The sequence below is a fragment of the Pundamilia nyererei genome, unplaced genomic scaffold, assembly GCF_000239375.1.
Source record: "Pundamilia nyererei isolate P.nyererei 1_Seehausen unplaced genomic scaffold, PunNye1.0 scaffold00181, whole genome shotgun sequence".
NCBI classification, from domain to species: Eukaryota; Metazoa; Chordata; class Actinopteri; order Cichliformes; family Cichlidae; genus Pundamilia; species Pundamilia nyererei.
Genome location: NW_005187582.1, coordinates 548,436 through 564,070, shown reverse-complemented (window position 1 = coordinate 564,070; position 15,635 = coordinate 548,436). Strand labels below are relative to the sequence as shown.

Here is a 15,635-nt window from a genome sequence, read left to right as displayed (position 1 = left end):
AGGTCAAAATGGGAGATGCCCCCAAGGGTGGTGGAGAATGACCGAGCTAAGATCCTGTGGGACTTCCAGCAGATACAGACGGACAAAATGGTGGTGGCTAACCAACCGGACATAGTGGTGGTAGACAAACAGAAGAAGACGGCCGTATATATATATATATATATATATTCATGTTTTGCACGTACCTGTTTGGTTTCATGTTCTAGTTAAGAAAGTCATTTAGCTGCTCCCAGTTGAGTTTCTAGTTTAGTTTGTCCCAGTATGTTTTGCCTTGTTTTCTGTTTTTGACACCAGCCCAAAATAAACAGCTTTTTGTTAAAGATTCAGTTCCCTCGTCTGCTTTTGGGTCTGCTCCACAAACAGACCTACAGTGGAGGCAGAGAAGGTCACCTACTGATCTGAGGGTTGGTGGTTCGATCCCTGGCTCCTCCAGTCTGCATGTCAAGTATCCTTGGGCAAGATACACACCCCAATTTGCTCTCCGATGCATCCATGTAGTCAGAAAGCCCTAAGTATAGAGAAAGTGCCTGTGAGAATGGGTGTGATTGGGTGAATGTGGCGTGTTGTATAGAGCGCTTTGAGTACTCCGGGAGAGTAGAAAAGCGCTATATAAGAATCAGTCCATTTACACGGGCCATGCGTGACAGATCCATTCATTAGTTAGTGAGACACTCATCTAAAAATATCTCAATAAAAATGGGGTCGAGAAAATTGAGTTGTTTGCGGAAGAAAAGGTAAACTGATGACTGGAATATTTAGATTTTATTCTCAGGCAAACACAAACGTCTGAAAGTCGATGACACTCACCCTGATTGGAGCCAAAGTAGAGTCCTGACCTCAGGAACAGCAGCAGCTCCCAGCAGTGGCAAAAAGTTGCATATGCAGAGTGGAGATAACTAACACTGATAATGTTACAATGCTGAGAAACAGCTGTTAGGTATACAGACCCAAAGAGACCTCCAGCAACTTCAGGTGCTTGAAAAAGTATGAGTAAGTGTAGAGCAAAAACTTCAAAGTCAGTTTGATGGATCTACATAACATCGTGTTTGGCCAACGCCTCTCAGATATTCAGCACATCTGTTCTTGCAATTTCCTGAGCAGAAACTTGAGCGAAGCAGCAGGTGGGCTGTACCTGCTGCTGGGAGCGTCTGCACAGGGATCAATGGATAGCAAAGTGAACAAACCAGGGTTGACAAATGGATTACTTTTACCTACTTGTTGTCAACCATGTAGGTGGAATTTTTTATCTGTTTTGGACTTTTTTATTTAATTAGAAATATTTCCCCTCACAGTTTTACGTATTTAGGATGTGATTTTTATCAAACTGTCTCATATTTATAGCAAAAACTTTGGAAACTTGACTGCGGTGCCTGACTCATGAAAGTTACGGCTACTTTTACATCTTACTCCCACTGTTGATTTCATACATATGCATCTGTGTGTGGTCAGTTTTATTATGTCTTGTCTTTTTTGTTTTGATTTGTTGTGTTTTTGCATCTGTACCTCTTTATGGTGTGACGAGGGTGTGGGTGGGATTCAGGTCCTTCATGTGTGGAAGTCTTTGTTCCCACATACCTCTAATAGGTTTGTTTGGTTAAAATGTTAACCTTAACTTCTACTTGTGAAAACACATCCTTAACTTGATAGAATTTTATTGATTTATTTATCTGGATGGCCCAGGTCCCGCTTTTTTAGTTCATTCTAAGACGATCAATTGATTGACTCGGTCTTGGCAGAATAATCTGCTTTTTTAGCCTTCGAAAACTTCTCGTCTTCAGTTCATTGTCCATATTGTGAGGTTGAATCTGACACCACATCCTTACTGATCCCAAAATGTTGATCATGTTCATCTGGACGTTGCATTTTCTCCCACTGGAAACGTTACATCCAGATGGACACAATCAACTTTTTGGGATTTCTTCACCTGGATGATTGCGCAAGCATCAAGACACATCCTTACACTCTGTAGCGTATCACACTGATTTCATCAAGTTTTAAAGTAAGAATATGATATTCGTCTAATCTGAGCACATGTTGATCTTAGTTTAATCCAAATGCTATATTTTCTTTTGTGAAGTCCTGTTGGCCTTGATGGAGAGAGTTGTTCACTTGTCTTTTTAAATGATAGAAAGGATCCTGTGATCATACACCTTGGTCACTGAGCTCATCTGTGTTTTATTTCAAAGGTTTAGTAGACATAGAATAAGGCTATTCTCAGACTAAAAGAAAAAAATCACTGAAAACCTCCACTGAAAAAAAGTTTATGGTCTACTACAGCAGGAATCATGTCTGTACAGTTTTCCTGCCTACTTAATGGAACATGTACAAAGCAATAGCCTACAGCGTTTCCTTGGAATAACTTTTCTTCAATTACATCTGAGCCCTTGAAAATAGGCAACTGTATAATCATGGATTATATGCATTGGGGTGGGTTTTGATTATCTGTTTATCGATTAAAATTGATTCTGGCTTGGATAACATGATATCATTCATTAAAATCCTGAGTCGATTTTAAATATAAATTTATTTTGCCCGAAACGCCAGAATCTCAGGTTAAACCTCACAAAATTTCTACAACCACCAAACAGCTACAACAGTAAATGAGAGCAGGTACATGGATTCTGCACAAAGACGTAAACACAAAACTCGGACCCGACGGCACGGACACGCCGTCGGGGCTGAAAGCCAACATCACTGATTTTAAAGCGTGAGTGGGCGCTTTGTGTTTATGTCCTTTTTGCGCTAGAATCTGAAGCTGCAGGTTTTATCCAAACAATATTGACAATTTTGGCTGAACCAGCAGCCAAATACGATCCAAATTACGGTTCACATTTCGCTTCACATAAACATCGTCATGAATTCCCTCTGACTTTTGCTGTTTTGCTTCCACCACGATAAAATCACACTTCATGTAGAGCTCTCTCTCTCTCAGGAATAGTTTCCCATCTAAAAACCTTTGCTTTTTGTATTATTCGCTTACTTATTACCCACCAGTCTACGGTGTCAGCCGTTTTTTTTTTACTTACTTCTGACAAGAAAGCCTAATTTCTGCTGTTCAATACTGAACAAATTTAAACTTTTTAAAATTATGCAAAATTGCAAAATGCTTCGCTGTGTCTCTAATAACACCTGTGTAACTTTGCTCTGCTTCACTTCATTTTTGATCTATTGCACAATATTTTTAATGTCATCTGCTATGAAAACCCAGACCAGGAAAACCGCCTTCATGTTTTTCTGTGTTTTATTCTCAGTTACTTCAACACAAAGGAATCTGCTGTGATGCTCACACCTTTGATAAAGTCTCACAAGTGTCAACTTTCTTTTTATAGATAAAAATATATAGATGTGTACTTGTGATGGACCGAGCAGTGAAGGAAACTTAGGCACAGGTTAAAGTCCAAAAAATGATTTTTTTATTTAACCCAAAAAACATAATTGGTTAACTCATGCAAAAAGAATCAAAATCTTGGGCCCATAAAAGAGGTCAAACTAACAAAACTCTACTCAAAGTTGCCAACACAACCGATAACACAAACAAACTGACCTCACTTAATGAGACAAAGGGGATTAAATAGTGGCTGATCAGCCCACAAAAACAGGAGAAGGGGTAAAACACACAAAACCTAACTAAACCAAACATAATGAACTCCAATTCCCCCCCATGGTCCTGAGTTATGGCGTGAACCAATTTGTAGCCTTCCTTTAAACCTCGCTCCGCCCCTTTTCCACCTCTTGGCTCCTTAATCAAGGGACTGGAACAGCTGCAACTAAGGTAACTCAGAAAACAAAAGATTAATCATACATAACAGTGTAAACTAAAATGTGCGCACTTATTTTAGAATGCAGTGTTATGTGGATATGTGAATGAATTCTAAACCAAAACCAGTTATTTATTGTCCTGTAAATAAATTCCTATATTTAAAGAAAGAAATGTGAATGCAATATTACTTGTAAGCCTCTACACTAACATGGTGATATTACCACTGTGTGGCTGTAAGTGCAGCCATCACAGTACTGATAAGTGATCAGAATTATAATATTTCTGACTGAGGCAAAATTTCCCCGAATCTAATCTAATCGTGGATCGAATCAATTCAGGACCTTGTGAATCGGAATCGAATCGATTCTAGAAATCAGTGACGATACCCAGCCCTAATAGGCACATAATCCCCCCCAACACACACACACACACCCTACATTTTTGTTGTTTCATTTCAAATTAGTTGGGGCACACACACATAAACAAGACCAGTCTTTTTGGCTATACCTGCCATTCCAAGCATGTTTGCTATCAGAGCAGATAATTATCTGTCAGGGTGACAATAACAGCTGATTTTAACTTCAAATTGTCTTTTATGTGCCTTTTATTGTACTCCTTTGTTTCTGTCTCTTCCTTCCTTCCTTCCTTCCGTCCTTCCTTCCTTCCTTCCTTCCTTCCTTCCTTCCGTCCGTCCGTCCTTCCTTCCTTCCATCCGTCCTTCCTTCCTTCCATCCGTCCTTCCTTCCTTCCGTCCTTCCTTCCTTCCATCCGTCCTTCCTTCCTTCCTTCCGTCCTTCCTTCCTTCCTTCCTTCCTTCCTTTCTTCTGTCCTTCCTTCCTTCCTTCCGTCCTTCCGTGCGTCCTTCCTTCCTTCCTTCAATCCGTCCTTCCTTCCTTCTGTCCTTCCTTCCTTCCGTCCGTCCTTCCTTCCTTCCTTCTCCTGGTGATTGCTTCTCCTTCCTGACTTGGTGAGTTATTCTTTGGCCATCTTTAAGCATCTTTTTGCTCATGTGGTTTTCTGTGTTTGTCCTTCTAACCTCTGTTCTCTTCCTGCTTCGTTAGTGTCTGAGCTCGCTGGTACGTTATTACCCCGTTTCTCTCTCTGGTGTTTAGCTTGTGTGCATTTACTCACTGGTCAGTGGATTGCTCTCTCACCTCTGTTCCTTTCCTGTTTTTCTCCTGCTGACACTGGGTGTTAGGTGACAGAAAAATAATATAGGTGTGTACAACACATTTTGTTAACCGTAAGTTAATTCTTTTTCACCACCTGCTCACCTGTTGAGATGTCCAACTGCACCAGGCCAATACCCCACTGTGGCCCACAGGGTGGCTTTAGAAAATGTGAAGGAGAGCATCAGTTTTGAATATTTACCTATATTTTCATCAGTCTGTATTATTGTAGGGTGTTTGCATTACAATATAAAGTGTCTTGGTGCTATAGAAATGGAACTGATGACCTCACACGTGACCATTCATACTACAGCAGAGTAAATAAGTTCCAGATAAACAACGATAACAAAAAGTTGCTGTTTTTTCACTGTTTAGTACAGAAATGTATGATGTGTAATTAAACAGACATAATCTGTCAATTATCAAATGCTTTCTGTTTTATAATTACAGGACAGTCTGGGCAGTGAGCTACCAGAACATCATTTTAAGGATTTATTTCAGTTTAGCCCAAAGAGTCGTGCTGACAGACTTCTTTTACTTACTACAGGAGCAGGGTTAGGTCTTTATTATGTAGGAAAACTGACTTGTGTTGTTGAACTTACGCTTCTTTTTTTCATATTAAAATATCTCAGGGATTCAATGTAAAGTTCTTTACACTGACAAAAAGAGGCGTTTCACGGGTCCGACCCACGTAAGATCAAAGTGGACCATATGTGACCGCAGACGTAAAGAAGAGTGGGGTATTTGTTAGAGACAGAAAAAACAAACCACAAAGTGTGGAGGGTTAATTCTGAGGTAGCCAGAGAAAGAAAACCGAATGAGTGCTGTTGTTGCTCTGTGGTCACTGGATATGTAAATTAGGCAGTGATTATATGTCTGCTGTGTTTACAGCTCGTTGTCCTGCCCTGGGTCACAAAAATAAAATCACTGATATGAAAATAAATATTTAAGCCTATTTTTAAACTCATGGCTTCCCCTCAAAAATCCCCTAATATGCTTTTTCTGAAATAGTGAAAACATCTATTATATTGTTTTCCTTGCACTGCTTCCCGAAATCTGTTTATTTATGCACAATTCACAAACTGGCTGATTGAGGTAACTCACTTTATGGTCTTCAAGGTTACATTTTATGTCTGAAAGCACCAGAAGAAACCAATCAGAAGGAGGAAGTGACCCCAAAGGCAGTGCAAGCCTGTGGCAAAAAGAGTTTCAGAGATACGATACAAAAACTAGAGAAGCCGAGGTTGTGAATGGAATAGCCTGGTGGTTTTGAATGGAATGTCAAATTGGCGTCTCAGTCATTAAAGCTGGCACAGAGGGAGACATGAGTCATGCAGTCTCGAGCACAATCAAAGCAGCTTCCTGCTCCTCCATCTCCGCCGGTGGACCCGACGCAGGCAGCTCTGATACCCTCGATCAATGCAGCGCACAGGGAAAACTCAGCCGCAGGATTAAGAATACAATGGGAGAGACAACTGCTGTCGCTTGTCCGCCCATATTTTGTGTAAACATTCATCATTTGCATTGTTACCGCAGACTCAGTGGTTGCATAAGAGATAAAATGATATGATTCTGTGGCTGCAGGGTACAGATCATGTTAGGTGGAAGAGTGCGCGGTGGAGCTGATTATTCTGCAAAATATGGATTATTTTAATGTTGTTTATGTTCCTCAGTGTGAGTTCTGATGCGTTTGGAGTTCAAGTATGCAGATATTAAAAAATAAAATCATCTGATTATTTTCCATAAACCTGAAATATACTCGGAAACTTGTACCTGTTTTTTTCCCCACAAGTGTCATAAATGCTGCAGAAATAACGAAATAAATCACTATTTCCCTTTGAGCAGTTGGTAATAAAAATATCTCACATACTTCAAAATGCAAAAAATAGACTTCTAATCAACGTACAGGCTGATTAGAAGTCGGTTTGTTACTTTACAAGCCGTTTTCAACCAGCACTGCTTGTTTTCGTGGTAATTCACTGCATAAAAGACTGAGTCACTAAGTTCTGATGCTGGAGAGCCTGGAAATGGCACTCTGGGAAAATAATAAGAGAAAAGTAACGCATTGTGCCATACTTCTTCTATAGGTGGAATACTAAATACAGCCCTGTTCTCTGACTGCTGGGTGACTCAAGCACATCTTTTGCTCTTCTGTGAAGTTGAACATCCTGAGGCTGTAAATCCAACAGTGTTTGCCGACTGCAGTTATATTCTCATGGCTGAAATTTAATCAGGTGATTGACCTAATGCCGCTTGAACTTGATCTTGAGCTTCTTAGAAAAGACCAATTAAATTTCCATTCTTCTATCGAGTAAGGAGTAATCCTTTGCGCTCTAAGTAACGACCCCACGCAGGCTGCTGTTGTTGTTGACTTTTGGAGGCATATTTTGCCCAGCAACTTTTGCGGCATGACTCACCCAAGGCAGCTGTTACGCATGACAAATAGAAAAAAAATCAAAGGATAAGGTGGAGCGAGCAGATGCAACTAGTCAGATAAAAAGGTGTTTGGAGCGGTGGAGCGACTATTTGAGACCGGCAAAAGGGGCGACATGCTGCCGTGCACTGGGACCATGCAGAGCTCCAGGCTGCTCAGCGGGGCGCTCCTGTGCGCATTGCTGCTGCTCTCCAGCGCCGCTGGAGCCGAAGTGTTGGACTCCGAGTCCGAGGAGGAGCTGAGCCCCAGAGCCCTGCGCGACTTCTACCCCAAAGGTCCGAACCTGACCAGCGAGAAGCAGCTGGTAAGATCTGCACCCGGAGTACGCACGCAGACACACGGCGCAAGTTTAACAGCGGAGAGCTTTCTTCTTTTATCAAGACCGTTACTGTTTTTTCCTCTTTTTCTCCCCTTTTTAAACAAAAAACAAAACTTTTAGTTATGCTGTGAAAAATAAAATTAAGACCATTTTATTTATAGTCTATGAAGCCCGCTGACAACAAGAGTCAAGAGCAACAATGTGACGCTAAGCTGAGCTCTGTGAACAGCTGAGAGTGAAAAGAAAGTCGCATTTTACGCATGAATGCAGGATTCTTCCCGGTAATGAAACTTGGACCCAGTGTAGTTAATACAACACAAACAACAAGAACAAGAAGAAACACCTTTCCTCGGCGGTTTGTGTCGTTTTACAGAAATATGGCTTTGTTTGTATAGTTACTTTATTAATAATTCCAACTTTTAAGAAACTCACCAACAGATTCGATTTTTATTTTATTCGTGGCTTTTAATTAATTTTCATGTTCCATAAATAGATTTTATATTTGTATCCCACTCCAAAAACCACATTATCTTTATTAATGGTTTTGTGTTTATGTTTGTTTCCGACAGCTCGGAGCTCTCCAAGAAGTTTTGGAAAAGCTGCAGGCTAAACGGCTGCCTTTATGGGAAAAGAAATTTGGCCAAGTCCCAACGGTAATTATTATTATTATTATTATTATTAGTAGTAGTAGTAGTAGTAGTAGTAGTATGAAATGGCATGCCCTTGGTGCATGCAGTGGCGGGTGGAAATGAAGCGAACCTCTGGTTGTGTCCCTCTCTCTGCCTCTCAGTGTGACATCGGGGAGCAGTGCGCCGTGCGGAAAGGCGCTCGAATCGGCAAGATGTGCGACTGTCCCCGGGGAGCTTTCTGCAACTTCTTCCTGCTGAAGTGCTTATGAGCCTCTCCGGATCTGAATGTAGCATTGAGACAGAGGGAAAACAAACTCGCACTCTATTTCTCTGTAATTACTATCATATTTTTTATGATGCCGTTGAGGAGCAGGTGGCTGTCCAACCCTTACAAAAAAGAGTATTCTGTGATATGTATATATTTTGAAAGTATATATTATCAAAGAAAAATACTATAAAGAGTCTGTGTAAGGATGGTGGCGATGGATTGAAGATGAGCAACAAAGTACCATAAAGTTCCTGTAAATGCTCCCAACCACTTTATGTCAGTAGGAAAAGCACAGGATGCGTGTTGTGATGTAATAGGAGTTAAGGCATAACCCACCCTGCACAATTAACCCACCCGAGGAGCACATACACGCTGTAAAGTCTCAGCAGCAATATTATGGGAACATTGTAGTGATTCTTCACCTGGGCTAGTCCGGTCTGTCTCTCGACCCTGGTCTGTTTTGTTTCAGATGAATGTTTTATGTATGACTCATAATTATAATAAACTGTGGACCATCTTGTTTTGTAAAGCAGCGGACTGAGTGCGTGTTCTTTTAAAAATGGCTCCGGGCACGTAAACAGAGGCCAGCTCCCTTGAAATCAGTTATGCAACGTTTTCCACTTTTTATTTTTATTTTTAGTATTCAGATAATCTCACGGATTTGAGGGAGTCAATATTTAAACTGTGACGTTCGCCAGTGACGTCACATCTCCTGGGGCAGGCCAGGCTGCTCCGGTGACAGAGGGGCTTAAAATTAAACCTAATATTACTGCAGGGAAAGCGCAGAGTGACTGCCACGTCTCGGCCACACTGTCACTGCGCCAAAACACTGAGCCGCTTAATCACTTTCACAGAGGGCAGCCTCAGGCTGAAAACGTCAGATATAAGCTCAACACAAACGTCAAGTAAAACTAGTTCGTTCTTGGCTTGTACAGGTAACCTCACGAATCTGGTCGTTTCTTAACTTAACTTAAACCCGTCTTCGTTCAGAAACACTTGCACACTGATGTTTGCGCAGAGTTTTGGAAAAGCGCTTTGATTTTATGCTGATGGAGGGAAATGTTTAGGGCTTTTGCACACAGTCAGGATCCTGTTTGGAGCGAGCCATTATATACAAAACATGACAAATCACCAGGAAACTTGCAGGTGCAACTTTAAATAATGACAACTTCCAGAAACTTGGTACTAGAAACTTGAAAAACTTATAAAACTCTAATAATATATATATTTTTTTAATGCTTAGCAAAAGGTTTTGAGTTTCCATCAGGGAGGAGGTGAAATAATTACAGCTTTTTCTTGGTGGCCAACCCAAAACTTACTTGACACAAATTATGATTAAAAAAAAAATCACGTCTACAGTAGCAGTAACACATGTCACTGAAAACAATGCATGGCATTGTTTTGACAGAGTGCAGGGATCCCTGCTGAATGAAACTGAGCCAGCGTTTCGTTCCAAAGCATCTGCCAGAGTCACCTTCTCTTCCTAATAAACTACAACGTACATAAAATAAATTACACACCAGACATTTTCAACAACAACAAACACACAAAAAAACCTAAAAAAAAAAAAAGTTTGGAGACAGTGGCACCGCCCAAAAGATTCAACGCTGAGGTAAATGAGTACATCAGCCCGAGGCGAGCGGTCAAAGCTGAGATGGTTTGGACATGTGCAGACGGAGGTGCTGAAGATGGAGAAGATGGAGCTACAGGAGGAAAAGAGGAAGACACACAAAAAACAATAGACTGTCACTGAATCTTAATTTATTTGTTCTTAATTTCCAGAAAAGCTTTCTATAAATGTTCGGCACAGCCACAGTGGTGTAAAGTGAAGGGAAATCTCACGCTGGGTGTTTTTGCTGTTGATATCTGTTGTTTTGAAACCAGACAAGAAGGTAAGTGAGTGTCAATCACAGGGTCAGCTCAGAGAGTCACCAAACAATCTGAAACAGATTTCACGAGGGTGGCTGAAGGCCCAGCGTTCTTTACTGGGCCCTGTTCACACTTCCCCGCTCTGTGGAGCCTGACTGGCATTTTCCATACAACACCAGGATCAGCAGGTCCACCTCTGGCACACTCTGCTTTTCACAGAGGAGAGCAGGTTCACCCTGAGCACATGTGACAGATGTGAAAGGGTCTGGAGAAGCCATGGAGAACATTTTGCTCCCTGTAACATCGGTCAGCATGGCCAGTTTGGTGATGGACTGGGGAGGCATATTCATGGAGAGACACACAGACCTTTACAGGCTAGACAACGGCACAATGACAGCCATTACATATCAGGATGAAGGCCTTGGACCCACTGTCAGACCCTATGCCGGTGCAATGGGTCCAGGGTTCCTGAAGGAGTTCCTGATGAAGGGATTGATACCACTGACTGGTCCCCACACTCACCTGACCTATCCCAATAGAACACCTCTGGTACATCAGACATTGCCAAGTTGAACCTCAGATTGTTATCGGGCACGCATACGTGCACGTGGGAGCCATTAAAACGAGCACCATTCTCAGTTTCTGCAAACACTAGCCTGCTGCATCATTTTCACTTTGAATTCAGCTCTCTGCAGGCTTCCACCATGCGGCATCTGTTCAACACATTACCCAGTCCACTTCAGATATTCAGCGTAGTTTATTTCCCCCATTGTTATCTGACGGGTTTTCAAAGTGTTCTTCTCATTTTCATTCTGTCATTTTGAGCATGCAGAGACAGAGAGAGTCTCTGTGCTAGGAACTGTATGCACATATTGTATAAACTAATACAAAAATATTTTTTAGATCAAATCCAACATGCAGATCATAAAGAATTTCATTACCGGATCAGTCGGGGCCCAGGTTAACAGCATCCACCTCCAGTGCTATTGGCCAGCAGGGTGCTGATTGAAACTGTTGGCCGAAGACAAGAAGGAAAGGGACAGTGGGGACACTAAATCTGGGACTATGACTGATAAAGAAGAAAAAGAAGCTAGATATATTTTTGTGTGTGCAGGAAACCAAGCGGAAGAGAAGTAAGGCCAAGAGCCCTGGGGGTGGATTTAAACTGTTCTGCCATGATCTAAATATGAGGAGAAGGGTAATCCTGAAGGACGAGGGTGTGAGCGGTGTTGTTGAGCTGGAGAGAGTGAAGAACAGGATTGTGAGTTTGAAGCTATTAATCCGAGGAGTGATGTTGAATGCCCCACAGTGTCCTCGGGCAGAGAGACTGTGGGGGCAGACCACAGGTGTAAGGACAGAGTAGGGAACATGTAGAAGCGACGAGCCTGGAGAGGTGGAGGTATGCTCTGGAGAGAAGAAGAAGACTTTATTTCATTTTTCATTTTATTTATTGGTTTCACACATGGTTCAGCAGTATTTCAGTTCCTACACACACGCCCTGGAAGAAGATTAAATTCACTTTCTTCTGTAACAAGTATAAAGGTTTTATGTTACTCGCATATGTATTCCCCCACACTTCAGCACAGCAACTGAGAAATATGAAATACGCATTGCCATATAATCATATATCTCTGACATTGCCCAAAATATAAATATTTTTAACCACCTCTTTTCAAAATGAGATTTCCATGTTAATTCATCATCACTACTCCCAAAAACTGGAGTTCGGTAACTCTCTCAATCGGAACTCAACGGACAGAGTTACTTCATCCTCCTATTTCAAAAAATGTCACTTTTGTCAAGTTCAAAGATACTTTACAGATGTATTACAGAAGGAAACAAAGTGCATTTACACACGCTCACAGCTCTTTATTCACCTGCTCAGTTATCATACAGCTGTAGCTTTTTTCTTTGGTTGTTTGTTTGTTTTGAAGATTTTACACACAAGTGTGACACACTGACGATTCAATAGCCAGCAGTTTATGTCAGCCCCACTAACAATAACATCAGAACTCTATTACTGCACCACTAATATTAATTCTGCTGCATGCTGTTTCACATGTACAAAGGCGATTGCTGTAGTTGTTTTATGTCCTCAGTGCATCGAACCGTTCATTGTTTTCATACTTAATAATCATCATTTGTTGCTTATGAAAGTCAAGCCGCAGTCTCATTACATGTTAAAATAATAGAAATATTCATTCATTGGACTCAATAACTGATGTGTTTTCTTAACTTCTCACTCTTAGTGAATATTGAAGCTTCTTTGTTGACATTCCTCAGCCCTGTGCTTAATCCACGCATCCACCCTTCCTCTCTGCCACCTGCCATCAATAATGCAGTCGAGTCTGGAATAAAACGTTGACTTTTTAATGTCCCCTTTGCTCCTCTGTGAGCTCAGCGTGTGTGTGGGCGTGTTACACTTGGGAAATCATGGTGGAGCTAAAGGCAGACGGCGTTGTTGTTGACCGCGCACTTATTCCCCAGAAAAGCTGTTTTTGTCTTTTTTTGTTGTTGTTTTTTCCGCCTGTCCCGTTTGGCTCTTTTGCCATCAGAATTTTTGTCTAAAGGCAAAGAAAGATGCCCAACGGATTTACTTTACCAAATGGACCATCCCAGCCTTGCCGTAATGGTCTATTTGATTCACCTTTGCTTTTATTGTTTATTTTATTTTATTTTCACTTGCTACACACGGGACAGACTTGACTGGCGGAAAGAAAGAGGGAAAGAAAAACAGCGGGGAAGAGGGACGGGGATAAAGGGCAAAAAAAAAACAACAACAAAACCAACAGGCAAAAAAATCCATCTATCAATCACCTGGATCACCTGTTGAGAAAGAAAAAAGAGAAAACAAGCAAAAAAAAGAGCAACCTAATAAACAACATCACAATGATATATGGGAATATAACAGTAAATACTAAATATTAAACATTATTGTGCAGCACGTAAGATCGACAGCACACAGTGTGCTTTGAGGTAGGAGCCAAAAAAGGGTGTAGTTTGTGTGTGTGAGCACCTGTGTGTACACCTGTGAGCATGGGCGTTCTTTTTTGTTCTTTAAAAGGTTCCTTCATGTAATGATCTGCTAGAGGGTGTGGGGGGGCCACAGCCCCGTCCTCCAGGGCATGAAGCAGGTATGGAGGAGATCAAAACTCCAGACATCCAGAGGCCCTCAGAACACAAGAGACCAAGGAAGACCAACAGAGGGGCAGCCGCGCCACTGTCCCAGAAAGAGCTGAGGAGAGCCCCAGATGAGGGCTCACTCAGCAGCCGCGGAGCAGAAGCCAGGGGGGGTTGCAGTGACGTGCCTGTGAGCTCCGCCGGCAGTCATCTGTGCCAGAGTGACCGAGCCCCAGGCCGAGAGGCTGAGGGCACCCCACCCCCGAAGGGGCCCGAGCGAGCCCCAGGCTCCAGGCCCCGACAAGCAGCCACCGGGAGTGAGCCTGTGCGTACCTGGACGCCCATCCCCGGACACAAGAACCACCAACGCACCGATGTCTGAGGGCGTCTGCCACTGGCAGGGGGAGTGGTGGGGGGAGCTGTTTTTGTCATTAATATTTCACTGACAGGTGGCAGAAGACTCTGTGACACAAGCAAAGGAAGCTTCTACTTTGAGGTTTCTCTCGAGTATCACTCCTTAGAAATGATACATTACCACTGACCTTTGCTATCATCTATCAGATGATATCAGAGCAGACAGATCACTGCACGCTTTGACTTGTGAGGTGTAGCGTCACCAATCATTGCCCTTGTTCTGCCCCAAACTTGTGTTCCTAAATACTCGGGCGCCCTCTTACAGACATCAAACCCACTGCAGAAGATGGAGGTCTTGTATTTTGGACGCTCTGTGACCTTTCCCGTAGTGTTGCCACTGGACAAACTGTCAGTTTATTGCAGCTGTCATGGTTGAATTACCGAGAAGTTTGTCATAGATATTTTTGGTGCACAATTAAACGAGTCACATTAATCGCGATGACCTTTGATCTTTCTTTCACGGCCATGGAGCAAAATCTTGATGCTTCTCTGCACAGAAGCCTCAGATTCGCTCGCATACGTCACTTTCTTGTTTATTTTGGTGGGTCTTTGATCTCTCATGCAGCACCACCCTCTGGCTATCCAATCAGCTGTTCACGCAGAGTTATTATGACTGCATAACCTACTGGAATATTCGTCTTCCTAAAAAAGCCTGAATCCTGTTTGTGTTGCTCATTCTGCAGATCCTCAGCTGTGCAGCCACATGGACTAATTTAAGTTACTGATCCCTTCTCAGAGACATTTTTACAAATGTTTACTTCTGCTTAGTCCCAAATGTAAATTAGAGTCAGTGTATGAGTCTGTCGAACAAACTAATATTGAAGATCCACTGCAGCTACAAATTTGTTGGAGATTATGTATGGGAATTTCAGGGCCACGCCTTCAAACACGCTCCTTCCGGTTGTCATCTACAGAGGTTCCCCCACTTCTGCAAGCTGTTCATTCTCGTAGACGGGTTAAACCTCTCCATACCAACATAAGCAAACCAAACAGCCCTGTTAGACTTTTAATTTGATCCCCACGGGTTCGATTCATATCAGTGTGCGACAGCCTGAAGTTGTTTACCTGATAAAAATGATCAGTATGTCACCCATCAAGAGGCAGATTCTCCACGATTGATGAGATCTGCGAGATGAAACAAAGACGTGCTGATGATGTGGAAAATGCTCGTCTCTAATCTTGGTTATGTGTGCACTTTGGGTCCAGTTAAATGTACATCAGAGAGCCCGGACAGTCAGGGACGTCCACGGTGGTCACGTACGGAAATATCAGACAGTCTATCTTATTTCCCAAACAGCAATACTTTCTCCAGACAGCGAGGATTTGTTACTGATTCCTCGGGGAATTACCTCCAGATATTGCATGTGTGGATAAGGGCTCTTTTTTCTTTTTTTATGTCACACATTGACAGGTCCACACTGAGGCAACTGCCTGTCAGCAGCGGTGTTTGTTTTCATGCGATAATTCAACAGAATGACAGATAGACAATGAAAGACAGGAGAAGGCAGAGGGTGCTTGAGTGTGTGATTGATGGAGAGACGGGGCGGCCGACAAATGATACAGTCTGAGAGAGAGAGAGAGAGAGAGGGAGAGGGAGCAAAAGAGAGTGTGAGAGAGAGAGAGAGAGAGAGAGGGAGAGAGAGAGGGAGGGAG

General features: G+C 42.4%; 1 protein-coding gene across 1 annotated transcript; it reads left to right on the top strand.

Annotated features, from left to right (window-relative positions):
* Positions 1-7,271: 7,271 nt before the first annotated feature.
* cart3 (cocaine- and amphetamine-regulated transcript 3) lies at positions 7,272-9,106 on the top strand. Its single transcript, XM_005746680.2, has 3 exons — positions 7,272-7,667; positions 8,252-8,335; positions 8,473-9,106. Exons 1-3 carry the CDS (start codon positions 7,479-7,481, stop codon positions 8,578-8,580), a joined length of 381 nt encoding a protein of 126 aa, XP_005746737.1. The 5' UTR covers positions 7,272-7,478; the 3' UTR covers positions 8,581-9,106.
* Positions 9,107-15,635: the final 6,529 nt, after the last annotated feature.